At 34.7% G+C, this 27,561-nt stretch overlaps 1 protein-coding gene across 2 annotated transcripts in view; it reads left to right on the top strand.

Moving 5' to 3' along the window:
• LOC106093168 (vesicular inhibitory amino acid transporter) overlaps window positions 1–26,333 on the top strand; it is a 46,668-nt gene extending 20,335 nt beyond the window's left edge. Inside the window, exon 4 of one of the 2 annotated variants that reach the window (XM_059370469.1) lies at window positions 24,733–26,333. In XM_059370469.1, coding sequence (XP_059226452.1) covers window positions 24,733–26,029 — 1,297 coding nt within the window. In that variant the 3' untranslated portion in view covers window positions 26,030–26,333. The remainder of the gene's footprint in view (window positions 1–24,732) is intronic. The other variant, XM_059370470.1, reaches the window with a different exon arrangement.
• The last annotated feature ends 1,228 nt before the right edge of the window (window positions 26,334–27,561 follow it).

Genomic DNA, 27,561 nt, shown 5'->3' with positions numbered 1-27,561 from the left:
CCTAAAAATTTTTGAGAACGCATTCAGAATTGAAGTTTAGAGGCTTAAAATACGATTTGAGCAATCCGCAGTGCGTTTCCTCAAAAATCAAGCTCACAATCGCAAAATTAGTGGCTTAACTCCGAAAAGTCCTTGTCAGTTCGAAAATGCTGTATCTTTGTCACATTTTCGAATTTCGAAAATCGGAAAGCATCCCTGGATTTGAAATTCGAAAAGGAATCATTGAGTTAGGGATTTTCTTTCAATTTCCACTTTTGATTTTTTTTCGTTTTTTTCGAGCAAGGGGTTAGCCTTTGAAAATTTTCAATTTTTGAAGCCCCAAAAATTTTTGAAAAAACCATTCAGAATTGAAGTTTAGAGGCTTAAAATACGATTTGAGCAATCCGCAGTGCGTTTCCTCAAAAATCAAGCTCACAATCGCAAAATTAGTGGCTTATCTCCGAAAAATCCTTGTCAGTTCGAAAATGCTGTATCTTTGTCACATTTTCGAATTTCGAAAATCGGAAAGCATCCCTGGATTTGAAATTCGAAAAGGAATCATTGAGTCAAGGATTTTCTTCCAATTTTCACTTTTGATTTTTTTCGTTTTTTTCGAGCAAGGGGTTAGCCTTTGAAAATTTTCAATTTTTGAAGCCCCAAAAATTTTTGAAAAAACCATTCAGAATTGAAGTTTAGAGGCTTAAAATACGATTTGAGCAATCCGCAGTGCGTTTCCTCAAAAATCAAGCTCACAATCGCAAAATTAGTGGCTTAACTCCGAAAAGTCCTTGTCAGTTCGAAAATGCTGTATCTTTGTCACATTTTCGAATTTCGAAAATCGGAAAGCATCCCTGGATTTGAAATTCGAAAAGGAATCATTGAGTCAAGGATTTTCTTCCAATTTCCACTTTTGATTTTTTTTCGTTTTTTTCGAGCAAGGGGTTAGCCTTTGAAAATTTTCAATTTTTGAAGCCCTAAAAATTTTTGAGAAAAGCATTCAGAACTGAAGTTTAGAGGCTTAAAATACGATTTGAGCAATCCGCAGTGCGTTTCCTCAAAAATCAAGCTCACAATCGCAAAATTAGTGGCTTAACTCCGAAAAGTCCTTGTCAGTTCGAAAATGCTGTATCTTTGTCACATTTTCGAATTTCGGAAATCGGAAAGCATCCCTGGATTTGAAATTCGAAAAGGAATCATTGAGTCAAGGATTTTCTTCCAATTTTCACTTTTGATTTTTTTCGTTTTTTTTGAGCAAGGGGCTAGCCTTTGAAAATTTTCAATTTTTGAAGCCCCGAAAATTTTGAAAAAACCATTCAGAATTGAAGTTTAGAGGCTTAAAATACGATTTGAGCAATCCGCAGTGCGTTTCCTCAAAAATCAAGCTCACAATCGCAAAATTAGTGGCTTAACTCCGAAAAGTCCTTGTCAGTTCGAAAATGCTGTATCTTTGTCTCTTTTTAAAATTTCGAAAATCGGAAAGCATCCCTGGATTTGAAATTCAAGGATTTTCTTGCAATTTTCACTTTTGTTTTTTTTTCGTTTTTTTCGAGCAAGGGGTTAGCCTTTGAAAATTTTCAATTTTTGAAGCCCTAAAAATTTTTGAGAAAAGCATTCAGAATTGAAGTTTAGAGGCTTAAAATACGATTTGAGCAATCCGCAGTGCGTTTCCTCAAAAATCAAGCTCACAATCGCAAAATTAGTGGCTTAACTCCGAAAAGTCCTTGTCAGTTCGAAAATGCTGTATCTTTGTCACATTTTCGAATTTCGAAAATCGGAAAGCATCCCTGGATTTGAAATTCGAAAAGGAATCATTGAGTCAAGGATTTTCTTCCAATTTTCACTTTTGATTTTTTTTTTCGTTTTTTTCGAGCAAGGGGTTAGCCTTTGAAAATTTTCAATTTTTGAAGCCCCAAAAATTTTTGAGAAAAGCATTCAGAATTGAAGTTTAGAGGCTTAAAATACGATTTGAGCAATCCGCAGTGCGTTTCCACAAAAATCAAGCTCACAATCGCAAAATTAGTAGCTTAACTCCGAAAAGTCCTTGTCAGTTCGAAAATGCTGTATCTTTGTCACATTTTCGAATTTCGAAAATCGGAAAGTATCCCTGGATTTGAAATTCGAAAAGGAATCATTGAGTCAAGGATTTTTTTCCAATTTTCACTTTTGATTTTTTTTCGTTTTTTTCGAGCAAGGGGTTAGCCTTTGAAAATTTTCAATTTTTGAAGCCCTAAAAATTTTTGAGAAAAGCATTCAGAACTGAAGTTTAGAGGCTTAAAATACGATTTGAGCAATCCGCAGTGCGTTTCCTCAAAAATCAAGCTCACAATCGCAAAATTAGTGGCTTAACTCCGAAAAGTCCTTGTCAGTTCGAAAATGCTGTATCTTTGTCACATTTTCGAATTTCGAAAATCGGAAAGCATCCCTGGATTTGAAATTCAAAAAAGAATCATTGTGTCAAGGATTTTCTTCCAATTTTCACTTTTGATTTTTTTTTTTCGTTTTTTTCGAGCAAGGGGTTAGCCTTTGAAAATTTTCAATTTTTGAAGCCCTAAAAATTTTTGAAAAAACCATTCAGAATTGAAGTTTAGAGGCTTAAAATACGATTTGAGCAATCCACAGTGCGTTTCCTCAAAAATCAAGCTCACAATCGCAAAATTAGTGGCTTAACTCCGAAAAGTCCTTGTCAGTTCGAAAATGCTGTATCTTTGTCACATTTTCGAATTTCGAAAATCGGAAAGCATCCCTGGATTTGAAATTCGAAAAGGAATCATTGAGTCAAGGATTTTCTTCCAGTTTTCACTTTTGATTTTTTTCGTTTTTTTCGAGCAAGGGGTTAGCCTTTGAAAATTTTCAATTTTTGAAGCCCCAAAAATTTTTGAAAAAACCATTCAGAATTGAAGTTTAGAGGCTTAAAATACGATTTGAGCAATCCGCAGTGCGTTTCCTCAAAAATCAAGCTCACAATCGCAAAATTAGTGGCTTAACTCCGAAAAGTCCTTGTCAGTTCGAAAATGCTGTATCTTTGTCACATTTTCGAATTTCGAAAATCGGAAAGCATCCCTGGATTTGAAATTCGAAAAGGAATCATTGAGTCAAGGATTTTCTTCTAATTTTCACTTTTGATTTTTTTCGTTTTTTTCGAGCAAGGGAATTAGTGGCTTAACTCCGAAAAGTCCTTGTCAGTTCGAAAATGCTGTATCTTTGTCACATTTTCGAATTTCGAAAATCGGAAAGCATCCCTGGATTTGAAATTCGAAAAGGAATCATTGAGTCAAGGATTTTCTTCCAATTTTCACTTTTGATTTTTTTTCGTTTTTTTCGAGCAAGGGGTTAGCCTTTGAAAATTTTCAATTTTTGAAGCCCCAAAAATTTTTGAAAAAAATCATTCAGAATTGAAGTTTAGAGGCTTAAAATACCATTTGAGCAATCCGCAGTGCGTTTCCTCAAAAATCAAGCTCACAATCGCAAAATTAGTGGCTTAACTCCGAAAAGTCCTTGTCAGTTCGAAAATGCTGTATCTTTGTCACATTTTCGAATTTCGAAAATCGGAAAGCATCCCTGGATTTGAAATTCGAAAAGGAATCATTGAGTCAAGGATTTTCTTCCAATTTTCACTTTTGATTTTTTTTCGTTTTTTTCGAGCAAGGGGTTAGCCTTTGAAAATTTTCAATTTTTGAAGCCCTAAAAATTTTTGAGAACGCATTCAGAATTGAAGTTTAGAGGCTTAAAATACGATTTGAGCAATCCGCAGTGCGTTTCCTCAAAAATCAAGCTCACAATCGCAAAATTAGTGGCTTAACTCCGAAAAGTCCTTGTCAGTTCGAAAATGCTGTATCTTTGTCACATTTTCGAATTTCGAAAATCGGAAAGCATCCCTGGATTTGAAATTCGAAAAGGAATCATTGAGTTAGGGATTTTCTTTCAATTTCCACTTTTGATTTTTTTTCGTTTTTTTCGAGCAAGGGGTTAGCCTTTGAAAATTTTCAATTTTTGAAGCCCTAAAAATTTTTGAGAAAAGCATTCAGAATTGAAGTTTAGAGGCTTAAAATACGATTTGAGCAATCCGCAGTGCGTTTCCTCAAAAATCAAGCTCACAATCGCAAAATTAGTGGCTTAACTCCGAAAAGTCCTTGTCAGTTCGAAAATGCTGTATCTTTGTCACATTTTCGAATTTCGAAAATCGGAAAGCATCCCTGGATTTGAAATTCGAAAAGGAATCATTGAGTCAAGGATTTTCTTCCAATTTTCACTTTTGATTTTTTTTCGTTTTTTTCGAGCAAGGGGTTAGCCTTTGAAAATTTTAAATTTTTGAAGCCCTAAAAATTTTTGAGAACGCATTCAGAATTGAAGTTTAGAGGCTTAAAATACCATTTGAGCAATCCGCAGTGCGTTTCCTCAAAAATCAAGCTCACAATCGCAAAATTAGTGGCTTAACTCCGAAAAGTCCTTGTCAGTTCGAAAATGCTGTATCTTTGTCACATTTTCGAATTTCGAAAATCGGAAAGCATCCCTGGATTTGAAATTCGAAAAGGAATCATTGAGTTAGGGATTTTCTTTCAATTTCCACTTTTGATTTTTTTTCGTTTTTTTCGAGCAAGGGGTTAGCCTTTGAAAATTTTCAATTTTTGAAGCCCTAAAAATTTTTGAGAAAAGCATTCAGAATTGAAGTTTAGAGGCTTAAAATACGATTTGAGCAATCCGCAGTGCGTTTCCTCAAAAATCAAGCTCACAATCGCAAAATTAGTGGCTTAACTCCGAAAAGTCCTTGTCAGTTCGAAAATGCTGTATCTTTGTCACATTTTCGAATTTCGAAAATCGGAAAGCATCCCTGGATTTGAAATTCGAAAAGGAATCATTGAGTCAAGGATTTTCTTCCAATTTTCACTTTTGATTTTTTTTCGTTTTTTTCGAGCAAGGGGTTAGCCTTTGAAAATTTTCAATTTTTGAAGCCCCAAAAATTTTTGAAAAAAATCATTCAGAATTGAAGTTTAGAGGCTTAAAATACGATTTGAGCAATCCGCAGTGCGTTTCCTCAAAAATCAAGCTCACAATCGCAAAATTAGTGGCTTAACTCCGAAAAGTCCTTGTCAGTTCGAAAATGCTGTATCTTTGTCACATTTTCGAATTTCGAAAATCGGAAAGCATCCCTGGATTTGAAATTCGAAAAGGAATCATTGAGTCAAGGATTTTCTTCCAATTTTCACTTTTGATTTTTTTCGTTTTTTTCGAGCAAGGGAATTAGTGGCTTAACTCCGAAAAGTCCTTGTCAGTTCGAAAATGCTGTATCTTTGTCACATTTTCGAATTTCGAAAATCGGAAAGCATCCCTGGATTTGAAATTCGAAAAGGAATCATTGAGTCAAGGATTTTCTTCCAATTTTCACTTTTGATTTTTTTTCGTTTTTTTCGAGCAAGGGGTTAGCCTTTGAAAATTTTCAATTTTTGAAGCCCTAAAAATTTTTGAGAACGCATTCAGAATTGAAGTTTAGAGGCTTAAAATACGATTTGAGCAATCCGCAGTGCGTTTCCTCAAAAATCAAGCTCACAATCGCAAAATTAGTGGCTTAACTCCGAAAAGTCCTTGTCAGTTCGAAAATGCTGTATCTTTGTCACATTTTCGAATTTCGAAAATCGGAAAGCATCCCTGGATTTGAAATTCGAAAAGGAATCATTGAGTTAGGGATTTTCTTTCAATTTCCACTTTTGATTTTTTTTCGTTTTTTTCGAGCAAGGGGTTAGCCTTTGAAAATTTTCAATTTTTGAAGCCCTAAAAATTTTTGAGAAAAGCATTCAGAATTGAAGTTTAGAGGCTTAAAATACGATTTGAGCAATCCGCAGTGCGTTTCCTCAAAAATCAAGCTCACAATCGCAAAATTAGTGGCTTAACTCCGAAAAGTCCTTGTCAGTTCGAAAATGCTGTATTTTTGTCACATTTTCGAATTTCGAAAATCGGAAAGCATCCCTGGATTTGAAATTCGAAAAGGAATCATTGAGTCAAGGATTTTCTTCCAATTTTCACTTTTGATTTTTTTTCGTTTTTTTCGAGCAAGGGGTTAGCCTTTGAAAATTTTCAATTTTTGAAGCCCCAAAAATTTTTGAAAAAAATCATTCAGAATTGAAGTTTAGAGGCTTAAAATACGATTTGAGCAATCCGCAGTGCGTTTCCTCAAAAATCAAGCTCACAATCGCAAAATTAGTGGCTTAACTCCGAAAAGTCCTTGTCAGTTCGAAAATGCTGTATCTTTGTCACATTTTCGAATTTCGGAAATCGGAAAGCATCCCTGGATTTGAAATTCGAAAAGGAATAATTGAGTCAAGGATTTTCTTCCAATTTTCACTTTTGATTTTTTTTCGTTTTTTTCGAGCAAGGGGTTAGCCTTTGAAAATTTTCAATTTTTGAAGCCCTAAAAATTTTTGAAAAAAGCATTCAGAATTGAAGTTTAGAGGCTTAAAATACGATTTGAGCAATCCGCAGTGCGTTTCCTCAAAAATCAAGCTCACAATCGCAAAATTAGTGGCTTAACTCCGAAAAGTCCTTGTCAGTTCGAAAATGCTGTATCTTTGTCACATTTTCGAATTTCGAAAATCGGAAAGCATCCCTGGATTTGAAATTCGAAAAGGAATCATTGAGTCAAGGATTTTCTTCCAATTTTCACTTTTGATTTTTTTTCGTTTTTTTCGAGCACGGGGTTAGCCTTTGAAAATTTTCAATTTTTGAAGCCCCAAAAATTTTTGAAAAAAATCATTCAGAATTGAAGTTTAGAGGCTTAAAATACCATTTGAGCAATCCGCAGTGCGTTTCCTCAAAAATCAAGCTCACAATCGCAAAATTAGTGGCTTAACTCCGAAAAGTCCTTGTCAGTTCGAAAATGCTGTATCTTTGTCACATTTTCGAATTTCGAAAATCGGAAAGCATCCCTGGATTTGAAATTCGAAAAGGAATCATTGAGTCAAGGATTTTCTTCCAATTTTCACTTTTGATTTTTTTTCGTTTTTTTCGAGCAAGGGGTTAGCCTTTGAAAATTTTCAATTTTTGAAGCCCTAAAAATTTTTGAGAACGCATTCAGAATTGAAGTTTAGAGGCTTAAAATACGATTTGAGCAATCCGCAGTGCGTTTCCTCAAAAATCAAGCTCACAATCGCAAAATTAGTGGCTTAACTCCGAAAAGTCCTTGTCAGTTCGAAAATGCTGTATCTTTGTCACATTTTCGAATTTCGAAAATCGGAAAGCATCCCTGGATTTGAAATTCGAAAAGGAATCATTGAGTTAGGGATTTTCTTTCAATTTCCACTTTTGATTTTTTTTCGTTTTTTTCGAGCAAGGGGTTAGCCTTTGAAAATTTTCAATTTTTGAAGCCCTAAAAATTTTTGAGAAAAGCATTCAGAATTGAAGTTTAGAGGCTTAAAATACGATTTGAGCAATCCGCAGTGCGTTTCCTCAAAAATCAAGCTCACAATCGCAAAATTAGTGGCTTAACTCCGAAAAGTCCTTGTGAGTTCGAAAATGCTGTATCTTTGTCACATTTTCGAATTTCGAAAATCGGAAAGCATCCCTGGATTTGAAATTCGAAAAGGAATCATTGAGTCAAGGATTTTCTTCCAATTTTCACTTTTGATTTTTTTTCGTTTTTTTCGAGCAAGGGGTTAGCCTTTGAAAATTTTCAATTTTTGAAGCCCCAAAAATTTTTGAAAAAAATCATTCAGAATTGAAGTTTAGAGGCTTAAAATACGATTTGAGCAATCCGCAGTGCGTTTCCTCAAAAATCAAGCTCACAATCGCAAAATTAGTGGCTTAACTCCGAAAAGTCCTTGTCAGTTCGAAAATGCTGTATCTTTGTCACATTTTCGAATTTCGAAAATCGGAAAGCATCCCTGGATTTGAAATTCGAAAAGGAATCATTGAGTTAGGGATTTTCTTTCAATTTCCACTTTTGATTTTTTTTCGTTTTTTTCGAGCAAGGGGTTAGCCTTTGAAAATTTTCAATTTTTGAAGCCCTAAAAATTTTTGAAAAAAGCATTCAGAATTGAAGTTTAGAGACTTAAAATACGATTTGAGCAATCCGCAGTGCGTTTCCTCAAAAATCAAGCTCACAATCGCAAAATTAGTGGCTTAACTCCGAAAAGTCCTTGTCAGTTCGAAAATGCTGTATCTTTGTCACATTTTCGAATTTCGAAAATCGGAAAGCATCCCTGGATTTGAAATTCGAAAAGGAATCATTGAGTCAAGGATTTTCTTCCAATTTTCACTTTTGATTTTTTTTCGTTTTTTTCGAGCAAGGGGTTAGCCTTTGAAAATTTTCAATTTTTGAAGCCCCAAAAATTTTTGAAAAAAATCATTCAGAATTGAAGTTTAGAGGCTTAAAATACCATTTGAGCAATCCGCAGTGCGTTTCCTCAAAAATCAAGCTCACAATCGCAAAATTAGTGGCTTAACTCCGAAAAGTCCTTGTCAGTTCGAAAATGCTGTATCTTTGTCACATTTTCGAATTTCGAAAATCGGAAAGCATCCCTGGATTTGAAATTCGAAAAGGAATCATTGAGTCAAGGATTTTCTTCCAATTTTCACATTTGATTTTTTTTCGTTTTTTTCGAGCAAGGGGTTAGCCTTTGAAAATTTTCAATTTTTGAAGCCCTAAAAATTTTTGAGAAAAGCATTCAGAATTGAAGTTTAGAGGCTTAAAATACGATTTGAGCAATCCGCAGTGCGTTTCCTCAAAAATCAAGCTCACAATCGCAAAATTAGTGGCTTAACTCCGAAAAGTCCTTGTCAGTTCGAAAATGCTGTATCTTTGTCACATTTTCGAATTTCGAAAATCGGAAAGCATCCCTGGATTTGAAATTCGAAAAGGAATCATTGAGTTAGGGATTTTCTTTCAATTTCCACTTTTGATTTTTTTTTCGTTTTTTTCGAGCAAGGGGTTAGCCTTTGAAAATTTTCAATTTTTGAAGCCCTAAAAATTTTTGAGAAAAGCATTCAGAATTGAAGTTTAGAGGCTTAAAATACGATTTGAGCAATCCGCAGTGCGTTTCCTCAAAAATCAAGCTCACAATCGCAAAATTAGTGGCTTAACTCCGAAAAGTCCTTGTCAGTTCGAAAATGCTGTATCTTTGTCACATTTTCGAATTTCGAAAATCGGAAAGCATCCCTGGATTTGAAATTCGAAAAGGAATCATTGAGTCAAGGATTTTCTTCCAATTTTCACTTTTGATTTTTTTTCGTTTTTTTCGAGCAAGGGGTTAGCCTTTGAAAATTTTCAATTTTTGAAGCCCCAAAAATTTTTGAAAAAAATCATTCAGAATTGAAGTTTAGAGGCTTAAAATACCATTTGAGCAATCCGCAGTGCGTTTCCTCAAAAATCAAGCTCACAATCGCAAAATTAGTGGCTTAACTCCGAAAAGTCCTTGTCAGTTCGAAAATGCTGTATCTTTGTCACATTTTCGAATTTCGAAAATCGGAAAGCATCCCTGGATTTGAAATTCGAAAAGGAATCATTGAGTTAGGGATTTTCTTTCAATTTCCACTTTTGATTTTTTTTCGTTTTTTTCGAGCAAGGGGTTAGCCTTTGAAAATTTTCAATTTTTGAAGCCCTAAAAATTTTTGAGAAAAGCATTCAGAATTGAAGTTTAGAGGCTTAAAATACGATTTGAGCAATCCGCAGTGCGATTCCTCAAAAATCAAGCTCACAATCGCAAAATTAGTGGCTTAACTCCGAAAAGTCCTTGTCAGTTCGAAAATGCTGTATCTTTGTCACATTTTCGAATTTCGAAAATCGGAAAGCATCCCTGGATTTGAAATTCGAAAAGGAATCATTGAGTCAAGGATTTTCTTCCAATTTTCACTTTTGATTTTTTTTCGTTTTTTTCGAGCAAGGGGTTAGCCTTTGAAAATTTTCAATTTTTGAAGCCCTAAAAATTTTTGAGAAAAGCATTCAGAATTGAAGTTTAGAGGCTTAAAATACGATTTGAGCAATCCGCAGTGCGTTTCCTCAAAAATCAAGCTCACAATCGCAAAATTAGTGGCTTAACTCCGAAAAGTCCTTGTCAGTTCGAAAATGCTGTATCTTTGTCACATTTTCGAATTTCGAAAATCGGAAAGCATCCCTGGATTTGAAATTCGAAAAGGAATCATTGAGTCAAGGATTTTCTTCCAATTTTCACTTTTGATTTTTTTTCGTTTTTTTCGAGCAAGGGGTTAGCCTTTGAAAATTTTCAATTTTTGAAGCCCTAAAAATTTTTGAGAACGCATTCAGAATTGAAGTTTAGAGGCTTAAAATACGATTTGAGCAATCCGCAGTGCGTTTCCTCAAAAATCAAGCTCACAATCGCAAAATTAGTGGCTTAACTCCGAAAAGTCCTTGTCAGTTCGAAAATGCTGTATCTTTGTCACATTTTCGAATTTCGAAAATCGGAAAGCATCCCTGGATTTGAAATTCGAAAAGGAATAATTGAGTCAAGGATTTTCTTCCAATTTTCACTTTTGATTTTTTTTCGTTTTTTTCGAGCAAGGGGTTAGCCTTTGAAAATTTTCAATTTTTGAAGCCCTAAAAATTTTTGAGAAAAGCATTCAGAATTGAAGTTTAGAGGCTTAAAATACGATTTGAGCAATCCGCAGTGCGTTTCCTCAAAAATCAAGCTCACAATCGCAAAATTAGTGGCTTAACTCCGAAAAGTCCTTGTCAGTTCGAAAATGCTGTATCTTTGTCACATTTTCGAATTTCGAAAATCGGAAAGCATCCCTGGATTTGAAATTCGAAAAGGAATAATTGAGTCAAGGATTTTCTTCCAATTTTCACTTTTGATTTTTTTTCGTTTTTTTCGAGCAAGGGGTTAGTCTTTGAAAATTTTCAATTTTTGAAGCCCTAAAAATTTTTGAGAAAAGCATTCAGAATTGAAGTTTAGAGGCTTAAAATACGATTTGAGCAATCCGCAGTGCGTTTCCTCAAAAATCAAGCTCACAATCGCAAAATTAGTGGCTTAACTCCGAAAAGTCCTTGTCAGTTCGAAAATGCTGTATCTTTGTCACATTTTCGAATTTCGAAAATCGGAAAGCATCCCTGGATTTGAAATTCGAAAAGGAATCATTGAGTCAAGGATTTTCTTCCAATTTTCACTTTTGATTTTTTTTCGTTTTTTTCGAGCAAGGGGTTAGCCTTTGAAAATTTTCAATTTTTGAAGCCCCAAAAATTTTTGAAAAAAATCATTCAGAATTGAAGTTTAGAGGCTTAAAATACCATTTGAGCAATCCGCAGTGCGTTTCCTCAAAAATCAAGCTCACAATCGCAAAATTAGTGGCTTAACTCCGAAAAGTCCTTGTCAGTTCGAAAATGCTGTATCTTTGTCACATTTTCGAATTTCGAAAATCGGAAAGCATCCCTGGATTTGAAATTCGAAAAGGAATCATTGAGTCAAGGATTTTCTTCCAATTTTCACTTTTGATTTTTTTTCGTTTTTTTCGAGCAAGGGGTTAGCCTTTGAAAATTTTCAATTTTTGAAGCCCTAAAAATTTTTGAGAACGCATTCAGAATTGAAGTTTAGAGGCTTAAAATACGATTTGAGCAATCCGCAGTGCGTTTCCTCAAAAATCAAGCTCACAATCGCAAAATTAGTGGCTTAACTCCGAAAAGTCCTTGTCAGTTCGAAAATGCTGTATCTTTGTCACATTTTCGAATTTCGAAAATCGGAAAGCATCCCTGGATTTGAAATTCGAAAAGGAATCATTGAGTTAGGGATTTTCTTTCAATTTCCACTTTTGATTTTTTTTCGTTTTTTTCGAGCAAGGGGTTAGCCTTTGAAAATTTTCAATTTTTGAAGCCCTAAAAATTTTTGAGAAAAGCATTCAGAATTGAAGTTTAGAGGCTTAAAATACGATTTGAGCAATCCGCAGTGCGTTTCCTCAAAAATCAAGCTCACAATCGCAAAATTAGTGGCTTAACTCCGAAAAGTCCTTGTCAGTTCGAAAATGCTGTATATTTGTCACATTTTCGAATTTCGAAAATCGGAAAGCATCCCTGGATTTGAAATTCGAAAAGGAATCATTGAGTCAAGGATTTTCTTCCAATTTTCACTTTTGATTTTTTTTCGTTTTTTTCGAGCAAGGGGTTAGCCTTTGAAAATTTTCAATTTTTGAAGCCCCAAAAATTTTTGAAAAAAATCATTCAGAATTGAAGTTTAGAGGCTTAAAATACCATTTGAGCAATCCGCAGTGCGTTTCCTCAAAAATCAAGCTCACAATCGCAAAATTAGTGGCTTAACTCCGAAAAGTCCTTGTCAGTTCGAAAATGCTGTATCTTTGTCACATTTTCGAATTTCGAAAATCGGAAAGCATCCCTGGATTTGAAATTCGAAAAGGAATCATTGAGTCAAGGATTTTCTTCCAATTTTCACTTTTGATTTTTTTTCGTTTTTTTCGAGCAAGGGGTTAGCCTTTGAAAATTTTCAATTTTTGAAGCCCCAAAAATTTTTGAAAAAAATCATTCAGAATTGAAGTTTAGAGGCTTAAAATACCATTTGAGCAATCCGCAGTGCGTTTCCTCAAAAATCAAGCTCACAATCGCAAAATTAGTGGCTTAACTCCGAAAAGTCCTTGTCAGTTCGAAAATGCTGTATCTTTGTCACATTTTCGAATTTCGAAAATCGGAAAGCATCCCTGGATTTGAAATTCGAAAAGGAATCATTGAGTCAAGGATTTTCTTCCAATTTTCACTTTTGATTTTTTTTCGTTTTTTTCGAGCAAGGGGTTAGCCTTTGAAAATTTTCAATTTTTGAAGCCCTAAAAATTTTTGAGAACGCATTCAGAATTGAAGTTTAGAGGCTTAAAATACGATTTGAGCAATCCGCAGTGCGTTTCCTCAAAAATCAAGCTCACAATCGCAAAATTAGTGGCTTAACTCCGAAAAGTCCTTGTCAGTTCGAAAATGCTGTATCTTTGTCACATTTTCGAATTTCGAAAATCGGAAAGCATCCCTGGATTTGAAATTCGAAAAGGAATCATTGAGTTAGGGATTTTCTTTCAATTTCCACTTTTGATTTTTTTTCGTTTTTTTCGAGCAAGGGGTTAGCCTTTGAAAATTTTCAATTTTTGAAGCCCTAAAAATTTTTGAGAAAAGCATTCAGAATTGAAGTTTAGAGGCTTAAAATACGATTTGAGCAATCCGCAGTGCGTTTCCTCAAAAATCAAGCTCACAATCGCAAAATTAGTGGCTTAACTCCGAAAAGTCCTTGTCAGTTCGAAAATGCTGTATATTTGTCACATTTTCGAATTTCGAAAATCGGAAAGCATCCCTGGATTTGAAATTCGAAAAGGAATCATTGAGTCAAGGATTTTCTTCCAATTTTCACTTTTGATTTTTTTTCGTTTTTTTCGAGCAAGGGGTTAGCCTTTGAAAATTTTCAATTTTTGAAGCCCCAAAAATTTTTGAAAAAAATCATTCAGAATTGAAGTTTAGAGGCTTAAAATACGATTTGAGCAATCCGCAGTGCGTTTCCTCAAAAATCAAGCTCACAATCGCAAAATTAGTGGCTTAACTCCGAAAAGTCCTTGTCAGTTCGAAAATGCTGTATCTTTGTCACATTTTCGAATTTCGAAAATCGGAAAGCATCCCTGGATTTGAAATTCGAAAAGGAATCATTGAGTCAAGGATTTTCTTCCAATTTTCACTTTTGATTTTTTTTCGTTTTTTTCGAGCAAGGGGTTAGCCTTTGAAAATTTTCAATTTTTGAAGCCCCAAAAATTTTTGAAAAAAATCATTCAGAATTGAAGTTTAGAGGCTTAAAATACGATTTGAGCAATCCGCAGTGCGTTTCCTCAAAAATCAAGCTCACAATCGCAAAATTAGTGGCTTAACTCCGAAAAGTCCTTGTCAGTTCGAAAATGCTGTATCTTTGTCACATTTTCGAATTTCGAAAATCGGAAAGCATCCCTGGATTTGAAATTCGAAAAGGAATCATTGAGTCAAGGATTTTCTTCCAATTTTCACTTTTGATTTTTTTTCGTTTTTTTCGAGCAAGGGGTTAGCCTTTGAAAATTTTCAATTTTTGAAGCCCTAAAAATTTTTGAGAACGCATTCAGAATTGAAGTTTAGAGGCTTAAAATACGATTTGAGCAATCCGCAGTGCGTTTCCTCAAAAATCAAGCTCACAATCGCAAAATTAGTGGCTTAACTCCGAAAAGTCCTTGTCAGTTCGAAAATGCTGTATCTTTGTCACATTTTCGAATTTCGAAAATCGGAAAGCATCCCTGGATTTGAAATTCGAAAAGGAATCATTGAGTTAGGGATTTTCTTTCAATTTCCACTTTTGATTTTTTTTCGTTTTTTTCGAGCAAGGGGTTAGCCTTTGAAAATTTTCAATTTTTGAAGCCCTAAAAATTTTTGAGAAAAGCATTCAGAATTGAAGTTTAGAGGCTTAAAATACGATTTGAGCAATCCGCAGTGCGTTTCCTCAAAAATCAAGCTCACAATCGCAAAATTAGTGGCTTAACTCCGAAAAGTCCTTGTCAGTTCGAAAATGCTGTATATTTGTCACATTTTCGAATTTCGAAAATCGGAAAGCATCCCTGGATTTGAAATTCGAAAAGGAATCATTGAGTCAAGGATTTTCTTCCAATTTTCACTTTTGATTTTTTTTCGTTTTTTTCGAGCAAGGGGTTAGCCTTTGAAAATTTTCAATTTTTGAAGCCCTAAAAATTTTTGAGAACGCATTCAGAATTGAAGTTTAGAGGCTTAAAATACGATTTGAGCAATCCGCAGTGCGTTTCCTCAAAAATCAAGCTCACAATCGCAAAATTAGTGGCTTAACTCCGAAAAGTCCTTGTCAGTTCGAAAATGCTGTATCTTTGTCACATTTTCGAATTTCGAAAATCGGAAAGCATCCCTGGATTTGAAATTCGAAAAGGAATCATTGAGTTAGGGATTTTCTTTCAATTTCCACTTTTGATTTTTTTTCGTTTTTTTCGAGCAAGGGGTTAGCCTTTGAAAATTTTCAATTTTTGAAGCCCTAAAAATTTTTGAGAAAAGCATTCAGAATTGAAGTTTAGAGGCTTAAAATACGATTTGAGCAATCCGCAGTGCGTTTCCTCAAAAATCAAGCTCACAATCGCAAAATTAGTGGCTTAACTCCGAAAAGTCCTTGTCAGTTCGAAAATGCTGTATATTTGTCACATTTTCGAATTTCGAAAATCGGAAAGCATCCCTGGATTTGAAATTCGAAAAGGAATCATTGAGTCAAGGATTTTCTTCCAATTTTCACTTTTGATTTTTTTTCGTTTTTTTCGAGCAAGGGGTTAGCCTTTGAAAATTTTCAATTTTTGAAGCCCCAAAAATTTTTGAAAAAAATCATTCAGAATTGAAGTTTAGAGGCTTAAAATACGATTTGAGCAATCCGCAGTGCGTTTCCTCAAAAATCAAGCTCACAATCGCAAAATTAGTGGCTTAACTCCGAAAAGTCCTTGTCAGTTCGAAAATGCTGTATCTTTGTCACATTTTCGAATTTCGAAAATCGGAAAGCATCCCTGGATTTGAAATTCGAAAAGGAATCATTGAGTCAAGGATTTTCTTCCAATTTTCACTTTTGATTTTTTTTCGTTTTTTTCGAGCAAGGGGTTAGCCTTTGAAAATTTTCAATTTTTGAAGCCCCAAAAATTTTTGAAAAAAATCATTCAGAATTGAAGTTTAGAGGCTTAAAATACGATTTGAGCAATCCGCAGTGCGTTTCCTCAAAAATCAAGCTCACAATCGCAAAATTAGTGGCTTAACTCCGAAAAGTCCTTGTCAGTTCGAAAATGCTGTATCTTTGTCACATTTTCGAATTTCGAAAATCGGAAAGCATCCCTGGATTTGAAATTCGAAAAGGAATCATTGAGTCAAGGATTTTCTTCCAATTTTCACTTTTGATTTTTTTTCGTTTTTTTCGAGCAAGGGGTTAGCCTTTGAAAATTTTCAATTTTTGAAGCCCTAAAAATTTTTGAGAACGCATTCAGAATTGAAGTTTAGAGGCTTAAAATACGATTTGAGCAATCCGCAGTGCGTTTCCTCAAAAATCAAGCTCACAATCGCAAAATTAGTGGCTTAACTCCGAAAAGTCCTTGTCAGTTCGAAAATGCTGTATCTTTGTCACATTTTCGAATTTCGAAAATCGGAAAGCATCCCTGGATTTGAAATTCGAAAAGGAATCATTGAGTTAGGGATTTTCTTTCAATTTCCACTTTTGATTTTTTTTCGTTTTTTTCGAGCAAGGGGTTAGCCTTTGAAAATTTTCAATTTTTGAAGCCCTAAAAATTTTTGAGAAAAGCATTCAGAATTGAAGTTTAGAGGCTTAAAATACGATTTGAGCAATCCGCAGTGCGTTTCCTCAAAAATCAAGCTCACAATCGCAAAATTAGTGGCTTAACTCCGAAAAGTCCTTGTCAGTTCGAAAATGCTGTATATTTGTCACATTTTCGAATTTCGAAAATCGGAAAGCATCCCTGGATTTGAAATTCGAAAAGGAATCATTGAGTCAAGGATTTTCTTCCAATTTTCACTTTTGATTTTTTTTCGTTTTTTTCGAGCAAGGGGTTAGCCTTTGAAAATTTTCAATTTTTGAAGCCCCAAAAATTTTTGAAAAAAATCATTCAGAATTGAAGTTTAGAGGCTTAAAATACCATTTGAGCAATCCGCAGTGCGTTTCCTCAAAAATCAAGCTCACAATCGCAAAATTAGTGGCTTAACTCCGAAAAGTCCTTGTCAGTTCGAAAATGCTGTATCTTTGTCACATTTTCGAATTTCGAAAATCGGAAAGCATCCCTGGATTTGAAATTCGAAAAGGAATAATTGAGTCAAGGATTTTCTTCCAATTTTCACTTTTGATTTTTTTTCGTTTTTTTCGAGCAAGGGGTTAGCCTTTGAAAATTTTCAATTTTTGAAGCCCCAAAAATTTTTGAAAAAAATCATTCAGAATTGAAGTTTAGAGGCTTAAAATACCATTTGAGCAATCCGCAGTGCGTTTCCTCAAAAATCAAGCTCACAATCGCAAAATTAGTGGCTTAACTCCGAAAAGTCCTTGTCAGTTCGAAAATGCTGTATCTTTGTCACATTTTCGAATTTCGAAAATCGGAAAGCATCCCTGGATTTGAAATTCGAAAAGGAATAATTGAGTCAAGGATTTTCTTCCAATTTTCACTTTTGATTTTTTTTCGTTTTTTTCGAGCAAGGGGTTAGCCTTTGAAAATTTTCAATTTTTGAAGCCCTAAAAAAAAAAAAAAAAAAACATTCAGAATTGAAGTTTAGAGGCTTAAAATACGATTTGAGCAATCCGCAGTGCGTTTCCTCAAAAATCAAGCTCACAATCGCAAAATTAGTGGCTTAACTCCGAAAAGTCCTTGTCAGTTCGAAAATGCTGTATCTTTGTCACATTTTCGAATTTCGAAAATCGGAAAGCATCCCTGGATTTGAAATTCGAAAAGGAATCATTGAGTCAAGGATTTTCTTCCAATTTTCACTTTTGATTTTTTTTCGTTTTTTTCGAGCAAGGGGTTAGCCTTTGAAAATTTTCAATTTTTGAAGCCCTAAAAATTTTTGAGAAAAGCATTCAGAATTGAAGTTTAGAGGCTTAAAATACGATTTGAGCAATCCGCAGTGCGTTTCCTCAAAAATCAAGCTCACAATCGCAAAATTAGTGGCTTAACTCCGAAAAGTCCTTGTCAGTTCGAAAATGCTGTATCTTTGTCACATTTTCGAATTTCGAAAATCGGAAAGCATCCCTGGATTTGAAATTCGAAAAGGAATCATTGAGTCAAGGATTTTCTTCCAATTTTCACTTTTGATTTTTTTTCGTTTTTTTCGAGCAAGGGGTTAGCCTTTGAAAATTTTCAATTTTTGAAGCCCTAAAAATTTTTGAGAAAAGCATTCAGAACTGAAGTTTAGAGGCTTAAAATACGATTTGAGCAATCCGCAGTGCGTTTCCTCAAAAATCAAGCTCACAATCGCAAAATTAGTGGCTTAACTCCGAAAAGTCCTTGTCAGTTCGAAAATGCTGTATCTTTGTCACATTTTCGAATTTCGAAAATCGGAAAGCATCCCTGGATTTGAAATTCGAAAAGGAATCATTGAGTCAAGGATTTTCTTCCAATTTTCACTTTTGATTTTTTTTCGTTTTTTTCGAGCAAGGGGTTAGCCTCTGAAAATTTTCAATTTTTGAAGCCCCAAAAATTTTTGAAAAAAATCATTCAGAATTGAAGTTTAGAGGCTTTAAATACCATTTGAGCAATCCGCAGTGCGTTTCCTCAAAAATCAAGCTCACAATCGCAAAATTAGTGGCTTAACTCCGAAAAGTCCTTGTCAGTTCGAAAATGCTGTATCTTTGTCACATTTTCGAATTTCGAAAATCGGAAAGCATCCCTGGATTTGAAATTCGAAAAGGAATCATTGAGTCAAGGATTTTCTTCCAATTTTCACTTTTGATTTTTTTTCGTTTTTTTCGAGCAAGGGGTTAGCCTTTGAAAATTTTCAATTTTTGAAGCCCTAAAAATTTTTGAGAAAAGCATTCAGAATTGAAGTTTAGAGGCTTAAAATACGATTTGAGCAATCCGCAGTGCGTTTCCTCAAAAATCAAGCTCACAATCGCAAAATTAGTGGCTTAACTCCGAAAAGTCCTTGTCAGTTCGAAAATGCTGTATCTTTGTCACATTTTCGAATTTCGAAAATCGGAAAGCATCCTTGGATTTGAAATTCGAAAAGGAATCATTGAGTCAAGGATTTTCTTCCAATTTTCACTTTTGATTTTTTTTCGTTTTTTTCGAGCAAAATTTGAAAATTTTCAATTTTTGAAGCCCTAAAAATTTTTGAGAAAAGCATTCAGAATTGAAGTTTAGAGGCTTAAAATACGATTTGAGCAATCCGCAGTGCGTTTCCTCAAAAATCAAGCTCACAATCGCAAAATTAGTGGCTTAACTCCGAAAAGTCCTTGTCAGTTCGAAAATGCTGTATCTTTGTCACATTTTCGAATTTCGAAAATCGGAAAGCATCCCTGGATTTGAAATTCGAAAAGGAATCATTGAGTCAAGGATTTTCTTCCAATTTTCACTTTTGATTTTGTTTTCGTTTTTTTCGAGCAAGGGGTTAGCCTTTGAAAATTTTCAATTTTTGAAGCCCCAAAAATTTTTGAAAAAAATCATTCAGAATTGAAGTTTAGAGGCTTAAAATACCATTTGAGCAATCCGCAGTGCGTTTCCTCAAAAATCAAGCTCACAATCGCAAAATTAGTGGCTTAACTCCGAAAAGTCCTTGTCAGTTCGAAAATGCTGTATCTTTGTCACATTTTCGAATTTCGAAAATCGGAAAGCATCCCTGGATTTGAAATTCGAAAAGGAATAATTGAGTCAAGGATTTTCTTCCAATTTTCACTTTTGATTTTTTTTCGTTTTTTTCGAGCAAGGGGTTAGCCTTTGAAAATTTTCAATTTTTGAAGCCCCAAAAATTTTTGAAAAAAATCATTCAGAATTGAAGTTTAGAGGCTTAAAATACGATTTGAGCAATCCGCAGTGCGTTTCCTCAAAAATCAAGCTCACAATCGCAAAATTAGTGGCTTAACTCCGAAAAGTCCTTGTCAGTTCGAAAATGCTGTATCTTTGTCACATTTTCGAATTTCGAAAATCGGAAAGCATCCCTGGATTTGAAATTCGAAAAGGAATAATTGAGTCAAGGATTTTCTTCCAATTTTCACTTTTGATTTTTTTCGTTTTTTTCGAGCAAGGCGTTAGCCTTTGAAAATTTTCAATTTTTGAAGCCCCAAAAATTTTTGAAAAAAATCATTCAGAATTGAAGTTTAGAGGCTTAAAATACCATTTGAGCAATCCGCAGTGCGTTTCCTCAAAAATCAAGCTCACAATCGCAAAATTAGTGGCTTAACTCCGAAAAGTCCTTGTCAGTTCGAAAATGCTGTATCTTTGTCACATTTTCGAATTTCGAAAATCGGAAAGCATCCCTGGATTTGAAATTCGAAAAGGAATCATTGAGTCAAGGATTTTCTTCCAATTTTCACTTTTGATTTTTTTTCGTTTTTTTCGAGCAAGGCGTTAGCCTTTGAAAATTTTCAATTTTTGAAGCCCCAAAAATTTTTGAAAAAAATCATTCAGAATTGAAGTTTAGAGGCTTAAAATACGATTTGAGCAATCCGCAGTGCGTTTCCTCAAAAATCAAGCTCACAATCGCAAAATTAGTGGCTTAACTCCGAAAAGTCCTTGTCAGTTCGAAAATGCTGTATCTTTGTCACATTTTCGAATTTCGAAAATCGGAAAGCATCCCTGGATTTGAAATTCGAAAAGGAATCATTGAGTCAAGGATTTTCTTCCAATTTTCACTTTTGATTTTTTTTCGTTTTTTTCGAGCAAGGGGTTAGCCTTTGAAAATTTTCAATTTTTGAAGCCCCAAAAATTTTTGAAAAAATCATTCAGAATTGAAGTTTAGAGGCTTAAAATACGATTTGAGTAATCCGCAGTGCGTTTCCTCAAAAATCAAGCTCACAATCGCAAAATTAGTGGCTTAACTCCGAAAAGTCCTTGTCAGTTCGAAAATGCTGTATCTTTGTCACATTTTCGAATTTCGAAAATCGGAAAGCATCCCTGGATTTGAAATTCGAAAAGGAATCATTGAGTCAAGGATTTTCTTCCAATTTTCACTTTTGATTTTTTTTCGAGCAAGGGGTTAGCAAGGGGTTAGCCTTTGAAAATTTTCAATTTTTGAAGCCCTAAAAATTTTTGAGAAAAGCATTCAGAACTGAAGTTTAGAGGCTTAAAATACGATTTGAGCAATCCGCAGTGCGTTTCCTCAAAAATCAAGCTCACAATCGCAAAATTAGTGGCTTAACTCCGAAAAGTCCTTGTCAGTTCGAAAATGCTGTATCTTTGTCACATTTTCGAATTTCGAAAATCGGAAAGCATCCCTGGATTTGAAATTCGAAAAGGAATCATTGAGTTAAGGATTTTCTTCCAATTTTCACTTTTGATTTTTTTTCGTTATTTTTCCAAGCAAGGGGTTAGCCTTTGAAAATTTTCAATTTTTGAAGCCCTAAAAATGTTTGAGAAAAGCATTCCGAATTGAAGTTTAGAGGCTTAAAATACAATTTGAGCAATCCGCAGTGCGTTTCCTCAAAAATCAAGCTCACAATCGTAAAATTAGTCGCTTAACTCCGAAAAGTCCTTGTCAGTTCGAAAATGCTGTATCTTTGTCACATTTTCGAATTTCGAAAATCGGAAAGCATCCCTGGATTTGAAATTCGAAAAGGAATCATTGAGTTAGGGATTTTCTTTCAATTTCCACTTTTGATTTTTTTTCGTTATTTTTCCAAGCAAGGGGTTAGCCTTTGAAAATTTTCAATTTTTGAAGCCCTAAAAATGTTTGAGAAAAGCATTCAGAATTGAAGTTTAGAGGCTTAAAATACGATTTGAGCAATCCGCAGTGCGTTTCCTCAAAAATCAAGCTCACAATCGCAAAATTAGTGGCTTAACTCCGAAAAGTCCTTGTCAGTTCGAAAATGCTGTATCTTTGTCACATTTTCGAATTTCGAAAATCGGAAAGCATCCCTGGATTTGAAATTCGAAAAGGAATCATTGAGTCAAGGATTTTCTTCCAATTTTCACTTTTGATTTTTTTCGTCTTTTTCGAGCAAGGGGTTAGCCTTTGAAAATTTTCAATTTTTGAAGCCCTAAAAATTTTTGAGAAAAGCATTCAGAATTGAAGTTTAGAGGCTTAAAATACGATTTGAGCAATCCGCAGTGCGTTTCCTCAAAAATCAAGCTCACAATCGCAAAATTAGTGGCTTAACTCCGAAAAGTCCTTGTCAGTTCGAAAATGCTGTATCTTTGTCACATTTTCGAATTTCGAAAATCGGAAAGCATCCCTGGATTTGAAATTCGAAAAGGAATCATTGAGTCAAGGATTTTCTTCCAATTTTCACTTTTGATTTTTTTTCGTTTTTCTCGAGCAAGGGGTTAGCCTATGAAAATTTTAAATTTTTGAAGCCCTAAAAATTTTTGAGAAAAGCATTCAGAATTGAAGTTTAGAGGCTTAAAATACGATTTGAGCAATCCGCAGTGCGTTTCCTCAAAAATCAAGCTCACAATCGCAAAATTAGTGGCTTAACTCCGAAAAGTCCTTGTCAGTTCGAAAATGCTGTATCTTTGTCACATTTTCGAATTTCGAAAATCGGAAAGCATCCCTGGATTTGAAATTCGAAAAGGAATCATTGAGTCAAGGATTTTCTTCCAATTTTCACTTTTGATTTTTTTTCGTTTTTCTCGAGCAAGGGGTTAGCCTATGAAAATTTTAAATTTTTGAAGCCCTAAAAATTTTTGAGAAAAGCATTCAGAATTGAAGTTTAGAGGCTTAAAATACGATTTGAGCAATCCGCAGTGCGTTTCCTCAAAAATCAAGCTCACAATCGCAAAATTAGTGGCTTAACTCCGAAAAGTCTTTGTCAGTTCGAAAATGCTGTATCTTTGTCACATTTTCGAATTTCGAAAATCGGAAAGCATCCCTGGATTTGAAATTCGAAAAGGAATCATTGAGTTAGGGATTTTCTTTCAATTTCCACTTTTGATTTTTTTTCGTTTTTTTTTTCGAGCAAGGGGTTAGCCTTTGAAAATTTTCAATTTTTGAAGCCCTAAAAATGTTTGAGAAAAGCATTCCGAATTGAAGTTTAGAGGCTTAAAATACAATTTGAGCAATCCGCAGTGCGTTTCCTCAAAAATCAAGCTCACAATCGCAAAATTAGTGGCTTAACTCCGAAAAGTCCTTGTCAGTTCGAAAATGCTGTATCTTTGTCACATTTTCGAATTTCGAAAATCGGAAAGCATCCCTGGATTTGAAATTCGAAAAGGAATCATTGAGTCAAGGATTTTCTTCCAATTTTCACTTTTGATTTTTTTTCGTTTTTCTCGAGCAAGGGGTTAGCCTATGAAAATTTTAAATTTTTGAAGCCCTAAAAATTTTTGAGAAAAGCATTCAGAATTGAAGTTTAGAGGCTTAAAATACGATTTGAGCAATCCGCAGTGCGTTTCCTCAAAAATCAAGCTCACAATCGCAAAATTAGTGGCTTAACTCCGAAAAGTCTTTGTCAGTTCGAAAATGCTGTATCTTTGTCACATTTTCGAATTTCGAAAATCGGAAAGCATCCCTGGATTTGAAATTCGAAAAGGAATCATTGAGTTAGGGATTTTCTTTCAATTTCCACTTTTGATTTTTTTTCGTTTTTTTTTTCGAGCAAGGGGTTAGCCTTTGAAAATTTTCAATTTTTGAAGCCCTAAAAATTTTTGAAAAAAGCATTCAGAATTGAAGTTTGGAGTCTTAAAATACGATTTGAGCAATCCGCAGTGCGTTTCCTCAAACATTAAGCTCATAGTCGCAAAATTAGTGGCTTAACTCCGAAAAGTCCTTGTCAGTTCGAAAATGCTGTATCTTTGTCACATTTTCGAATTTCGAAAATCGGAAAGCATCCCTGGATTTGAAATTCGAAAAGGAATCGTTGAATCAAGGATTTTCTTCCAATTTTCACTTTTGATTTTTTTTCGTTTTTTTCGAGCAAGGGGTTAGCCTTTGAAAATTTTCAATTTTTGAAGCCCTAAAAATTTTTGAAAAAAGCATTCAGAATTGAAGTTTGGAGTCTTAAAATACGATTTGAGCAATCCGCAGTGCGTTTCCTCAAACATTAAGCTCATAGTCGCAAAATTAGTGGCTTAACTCCGAAAAGTCCTTGTCAGTTCGAAAATGCTGTATCTTTGTCACATTTTTGGATTTCGAAAATCGGAAAGCATCCCTGGATTTGAAATTCGGAAAGGTATCATTGAGTCAAGGATTTTCTTCCAATTTTCACTTTTGATTTTTTTTTTCGTTTTTTTCGAGCAAGGGGTTAGCCTTTGAAAATTTTCAATTTTTGAAGCCCCAAAAATTTTTGAACAAAGCATTCAGAATTGAAGTTTAGAGGCTTAAAATACGATTTGAGCAATCCGCAATGCGTTTCCTCAAAAATCAAGCTCACAATCGCAAAATTAGTGGCTTAACTCCGAAAAGTCCTTGTCAGTTCGAAAATGCTGTATCTTTGTCACATTTTCGAATTTCGAAAATAGGAAAGCATCCCTGGATTTGAAATTCGAAAAGGAATCATTGAGTCAAGGATTTTCTTCCAATTTTCACTTTTGATTTTTTTTCGTTTTTTTCGAGCAAGGGGTTATTAGCCTTTGAAAATTTTCAATTTTTGAAGCCCCAAAAATTTTTGAGAAAAGCATTCAGAATTGAAGTTTAGAAGCTTAAAATACGATTTGAGCAATCCGCAGTGCGTTTCCTCAAAAATCAAGCTCACAATCGCAAAATTAGTGGCTTAACTCCGAAAAGTCCTTGTCAGTTCGAAAATGCTGTATCTTTGTCACATTTTCGAATTTCGAAAATCGGAAAGCAGAATTAAAGAATCAGAATTAAAGAATCCCTTTATTTAAATATAGGATTATATATGGGCCATATTGGTCTATGTTAAGATATAGGTCCCATATTAACTGCTCTTCCGATTTTACTTTTTGAACAACAAGAGATCGCAATTCATATCTGATTTGGGTAACATTTTTCACGTGGTGTTTTGCTATGACTTCCAATAACCGTGGCATGTATTTTGCAATTACCTGAGCCAACTCTCATTTTTATTTCTTGATGACCTATAAGGCGCATTTATTGCGTTATTTGGTTGAAACTTCTTTTAATTGTTTTTGTTTTCTACCTTTAACCTCTTCCAGACAAGGCAGTGTCGCCTCCGAGGGCAGCTCTTTCGTATGTGAAGGTGAAGGTGGTGGCGGTTCCAAAATCGATGAAATGCAAGCTGCGTGGAATGTCACCAATGCTATTCAGGGTATGTTCATTGTGTCGCTGCCATTTGCTGTACTACACGGTGGCTATTGGGCCATCATTGCCATGGTGGGCATTGCCTACATTTGCTGTTACACAGGAAAAGTGCTAGTCCAATGCCTGTATGAGCCAGATCCAGCTACGGGAGAATTGGTGCGTGTACGCGACAGTTATGTGTCCATAGCGAAAGTGTGTTTTGGTCCCAAGTTGGGGGCTCGAGCCGTAAGTATGGCCCAATTGATAGAGCTGCTGATGACCTGCATTCTCTATGTGGTGGTGTGTGGGGATTTGCTGGCGGGCACCTATCCCCAGGGTTCCTTAGACTCGCGATCATGGATGATGTTTGTGGGTATTTTTCTGCTGCCAATGGGTTTTTTGAAATCTTTGAAAATGGTCTCGCTGCTTTCCTTCTGGTGTACCATGTCCCACATTGTGATTAATGTGGTAATTTTGGGTTATTGCCTTTTGCAAATTGGCGATTGGGGTTGGTCGAAGGTGCGCTGGAGCATTGATTTCGAAAATTTCCCCATTTCATTGGGTGTCATTGTCTTCTCGTATACTTCGCAGATATTTTTGCCCACGCTGGAGGGAAACATGATTGATCGTTCGAAATTCAATTGGATGTTGGATTGGTCACATATTGCGGCGGCAGCCTTTAAGGCTGGCTTTGGCTACATTTGCTTTCTGACCTTCCAAAATGATACACAACAGGTGATCACCAACAATCTACACTCTCAGGGCTTCAAGGGTTTGGTGAATTTCTTTTTGGTCATCAAAGCCATATTGAGCTATCCACTGCCCTACTATGCGGCCTGTGAACTTCTGGAACGAAACTTCTTCCGCGGCCCCCCCAAAACGAAATTTCCTCCCATATGGCATTTGGATGGAGAGCTGAAAGTCTGGGGTTTGGGTTTCCGGGTGGGAGTGATTGTGTCCACCATAATGATGGCCTGCTTTATACCACATTTCTCCATACTCATGGGTTTCATTGGCAGCTTCACGGGAACCATGTTAAGTTTCATTTGGCCCTGCTATTTCCATTTGAAAATCAAAGGCCATCTGCTGGATCAAAAAGAAATGGCCAAGGATTACATTATCATAGGTCTGGGTGTCCTCTTTGGGGTTATAGGCATTTACGATTCGGGCAATGCTTTGATAAATGCCTTCGAAATTGGTCTTCCATTTTAAAAAAAACACGAAAGAGAGATGCAAATTAGAAAAATTCCATAGAAACAGTAATCAAATGATAATTTCAATAACTAGGAGAATCAGTTTAGTTTTAAAATCGAGCATCAAATTATATATATAAAGAACTACATAAATATATATATATATATATATATATATATACTATATAGAAAAATATATATATTTACGAAACAAATGTCTTCCAACAAGAACAAAAATTAAAAAAATGTAACAAATACGAAAATTGTCTTCCAATAACAATTAATAATAAACAAACAAAAATAACTTAAAATAAGCAATAATAATAATAAAAACATTATTATGTTTTAAATAAAATATATATATACATATATTTTAAAATTAATAATCCAAAATGAATCTTAAAAGTAAACCAAGTCTTCCAAAACGAAACTTAATGTAATTGTATCTATCTAATAATTATATTATAAACATACATACCTATTTATAAACCATTTAATAAAAATCACATGTGTAACAAATTATTAAAATAAATAAAATATTATTATAATTTTATTAAAAAAAAAAAAAAACAAAAATCATACAAATAATTTGTCAAATCTCATAAAAACAAAAACTTATTTAAGAAATTCATAGGGAATTTCTCTCATTCTCATATTTCAATCAGTTTATTTCAAATTCATAGTTAGATAATATTTTCCTGAAAAAAATGATGATTATTTGCTAATTTTTAACGAACAAAAATATACCATTATTGAAAGTTGAAATGTTGTAGTTTTATTACTCAAATCCATTTGTATGACTAGAGGTAAGAACAAGTAAAACAAGTAAGAGCGTGCAAAGTTCGGCCGGGCCGAATTTTATATACCCTTCACCATGGATCGCATTTGTCGAGTTCTTTGCGCGGTATCTCTTTCTAGGCAAACAAAGTCTAATAAATAAGAACTGTTATGCTATTGGAGTTATATCAAGTGATAGTCCGATTCGGAACATAAATGAATTGAATGCTGAACATTGTAGAAGTCATTGTGTAATATTTCAGTTCATTTGGATAAGAATTGAGCCTTCTAGGGGATCAAGAAGTCAAGACCAAAGATCGGTTTATATGGCGGCTATATCAAAACATGAACCGAAGTAAACCATACATAACGCAGTTGTTGGAAGTGATAACAAAACACCACGTGCAAAATTTCAGTCAAATCGGATGAGAATTGCGCCCTCTGGAGGCTCAAGAAGTCAAGACCCAAGATCGGTTTATATGGCAGCTATATCAAAACAGGAACCGAAGTAAACCGTACATATCGCAGTTGTTGGAAGGGATACCAAAACACCACGTTCAAAATTTCAGTCAAATCGGATGAGAATTGCGCCCTCTAGAGGCTCAAGAAGTCAAGACCCAAGATCGGTTTATATGGCAGCTATATCAAAACAGGAATCGAAGTAAACCATACATATCGCAGTTATTGGAAGTGATACCAAAACACCTCGTGCAAAATTTCTGCCAAATCGGTTGAGAATTGCACCCCCTGGAGGCTCAAGAAGTCAAGGCCCAA

The sequence above is a fragment of the Stomoxys calcitrans genome, chromosome 5 (assembly GCF_963082655.1).
Source record: "Stomoxys calcitrans chromosome 5, idStoCalc2.1, whole genome shotgun sequence".
In the NCBI taxonomy this organism is placed as follows: Eukaryota; Metazoa; Arthropoda; class Insecta; order Diptera; family Muscidae; genus Stomoxys; species Stomoxys calcitrans.
This window is presented reverse-complemented; position numbering and strand designations above follow the sequence as displayed.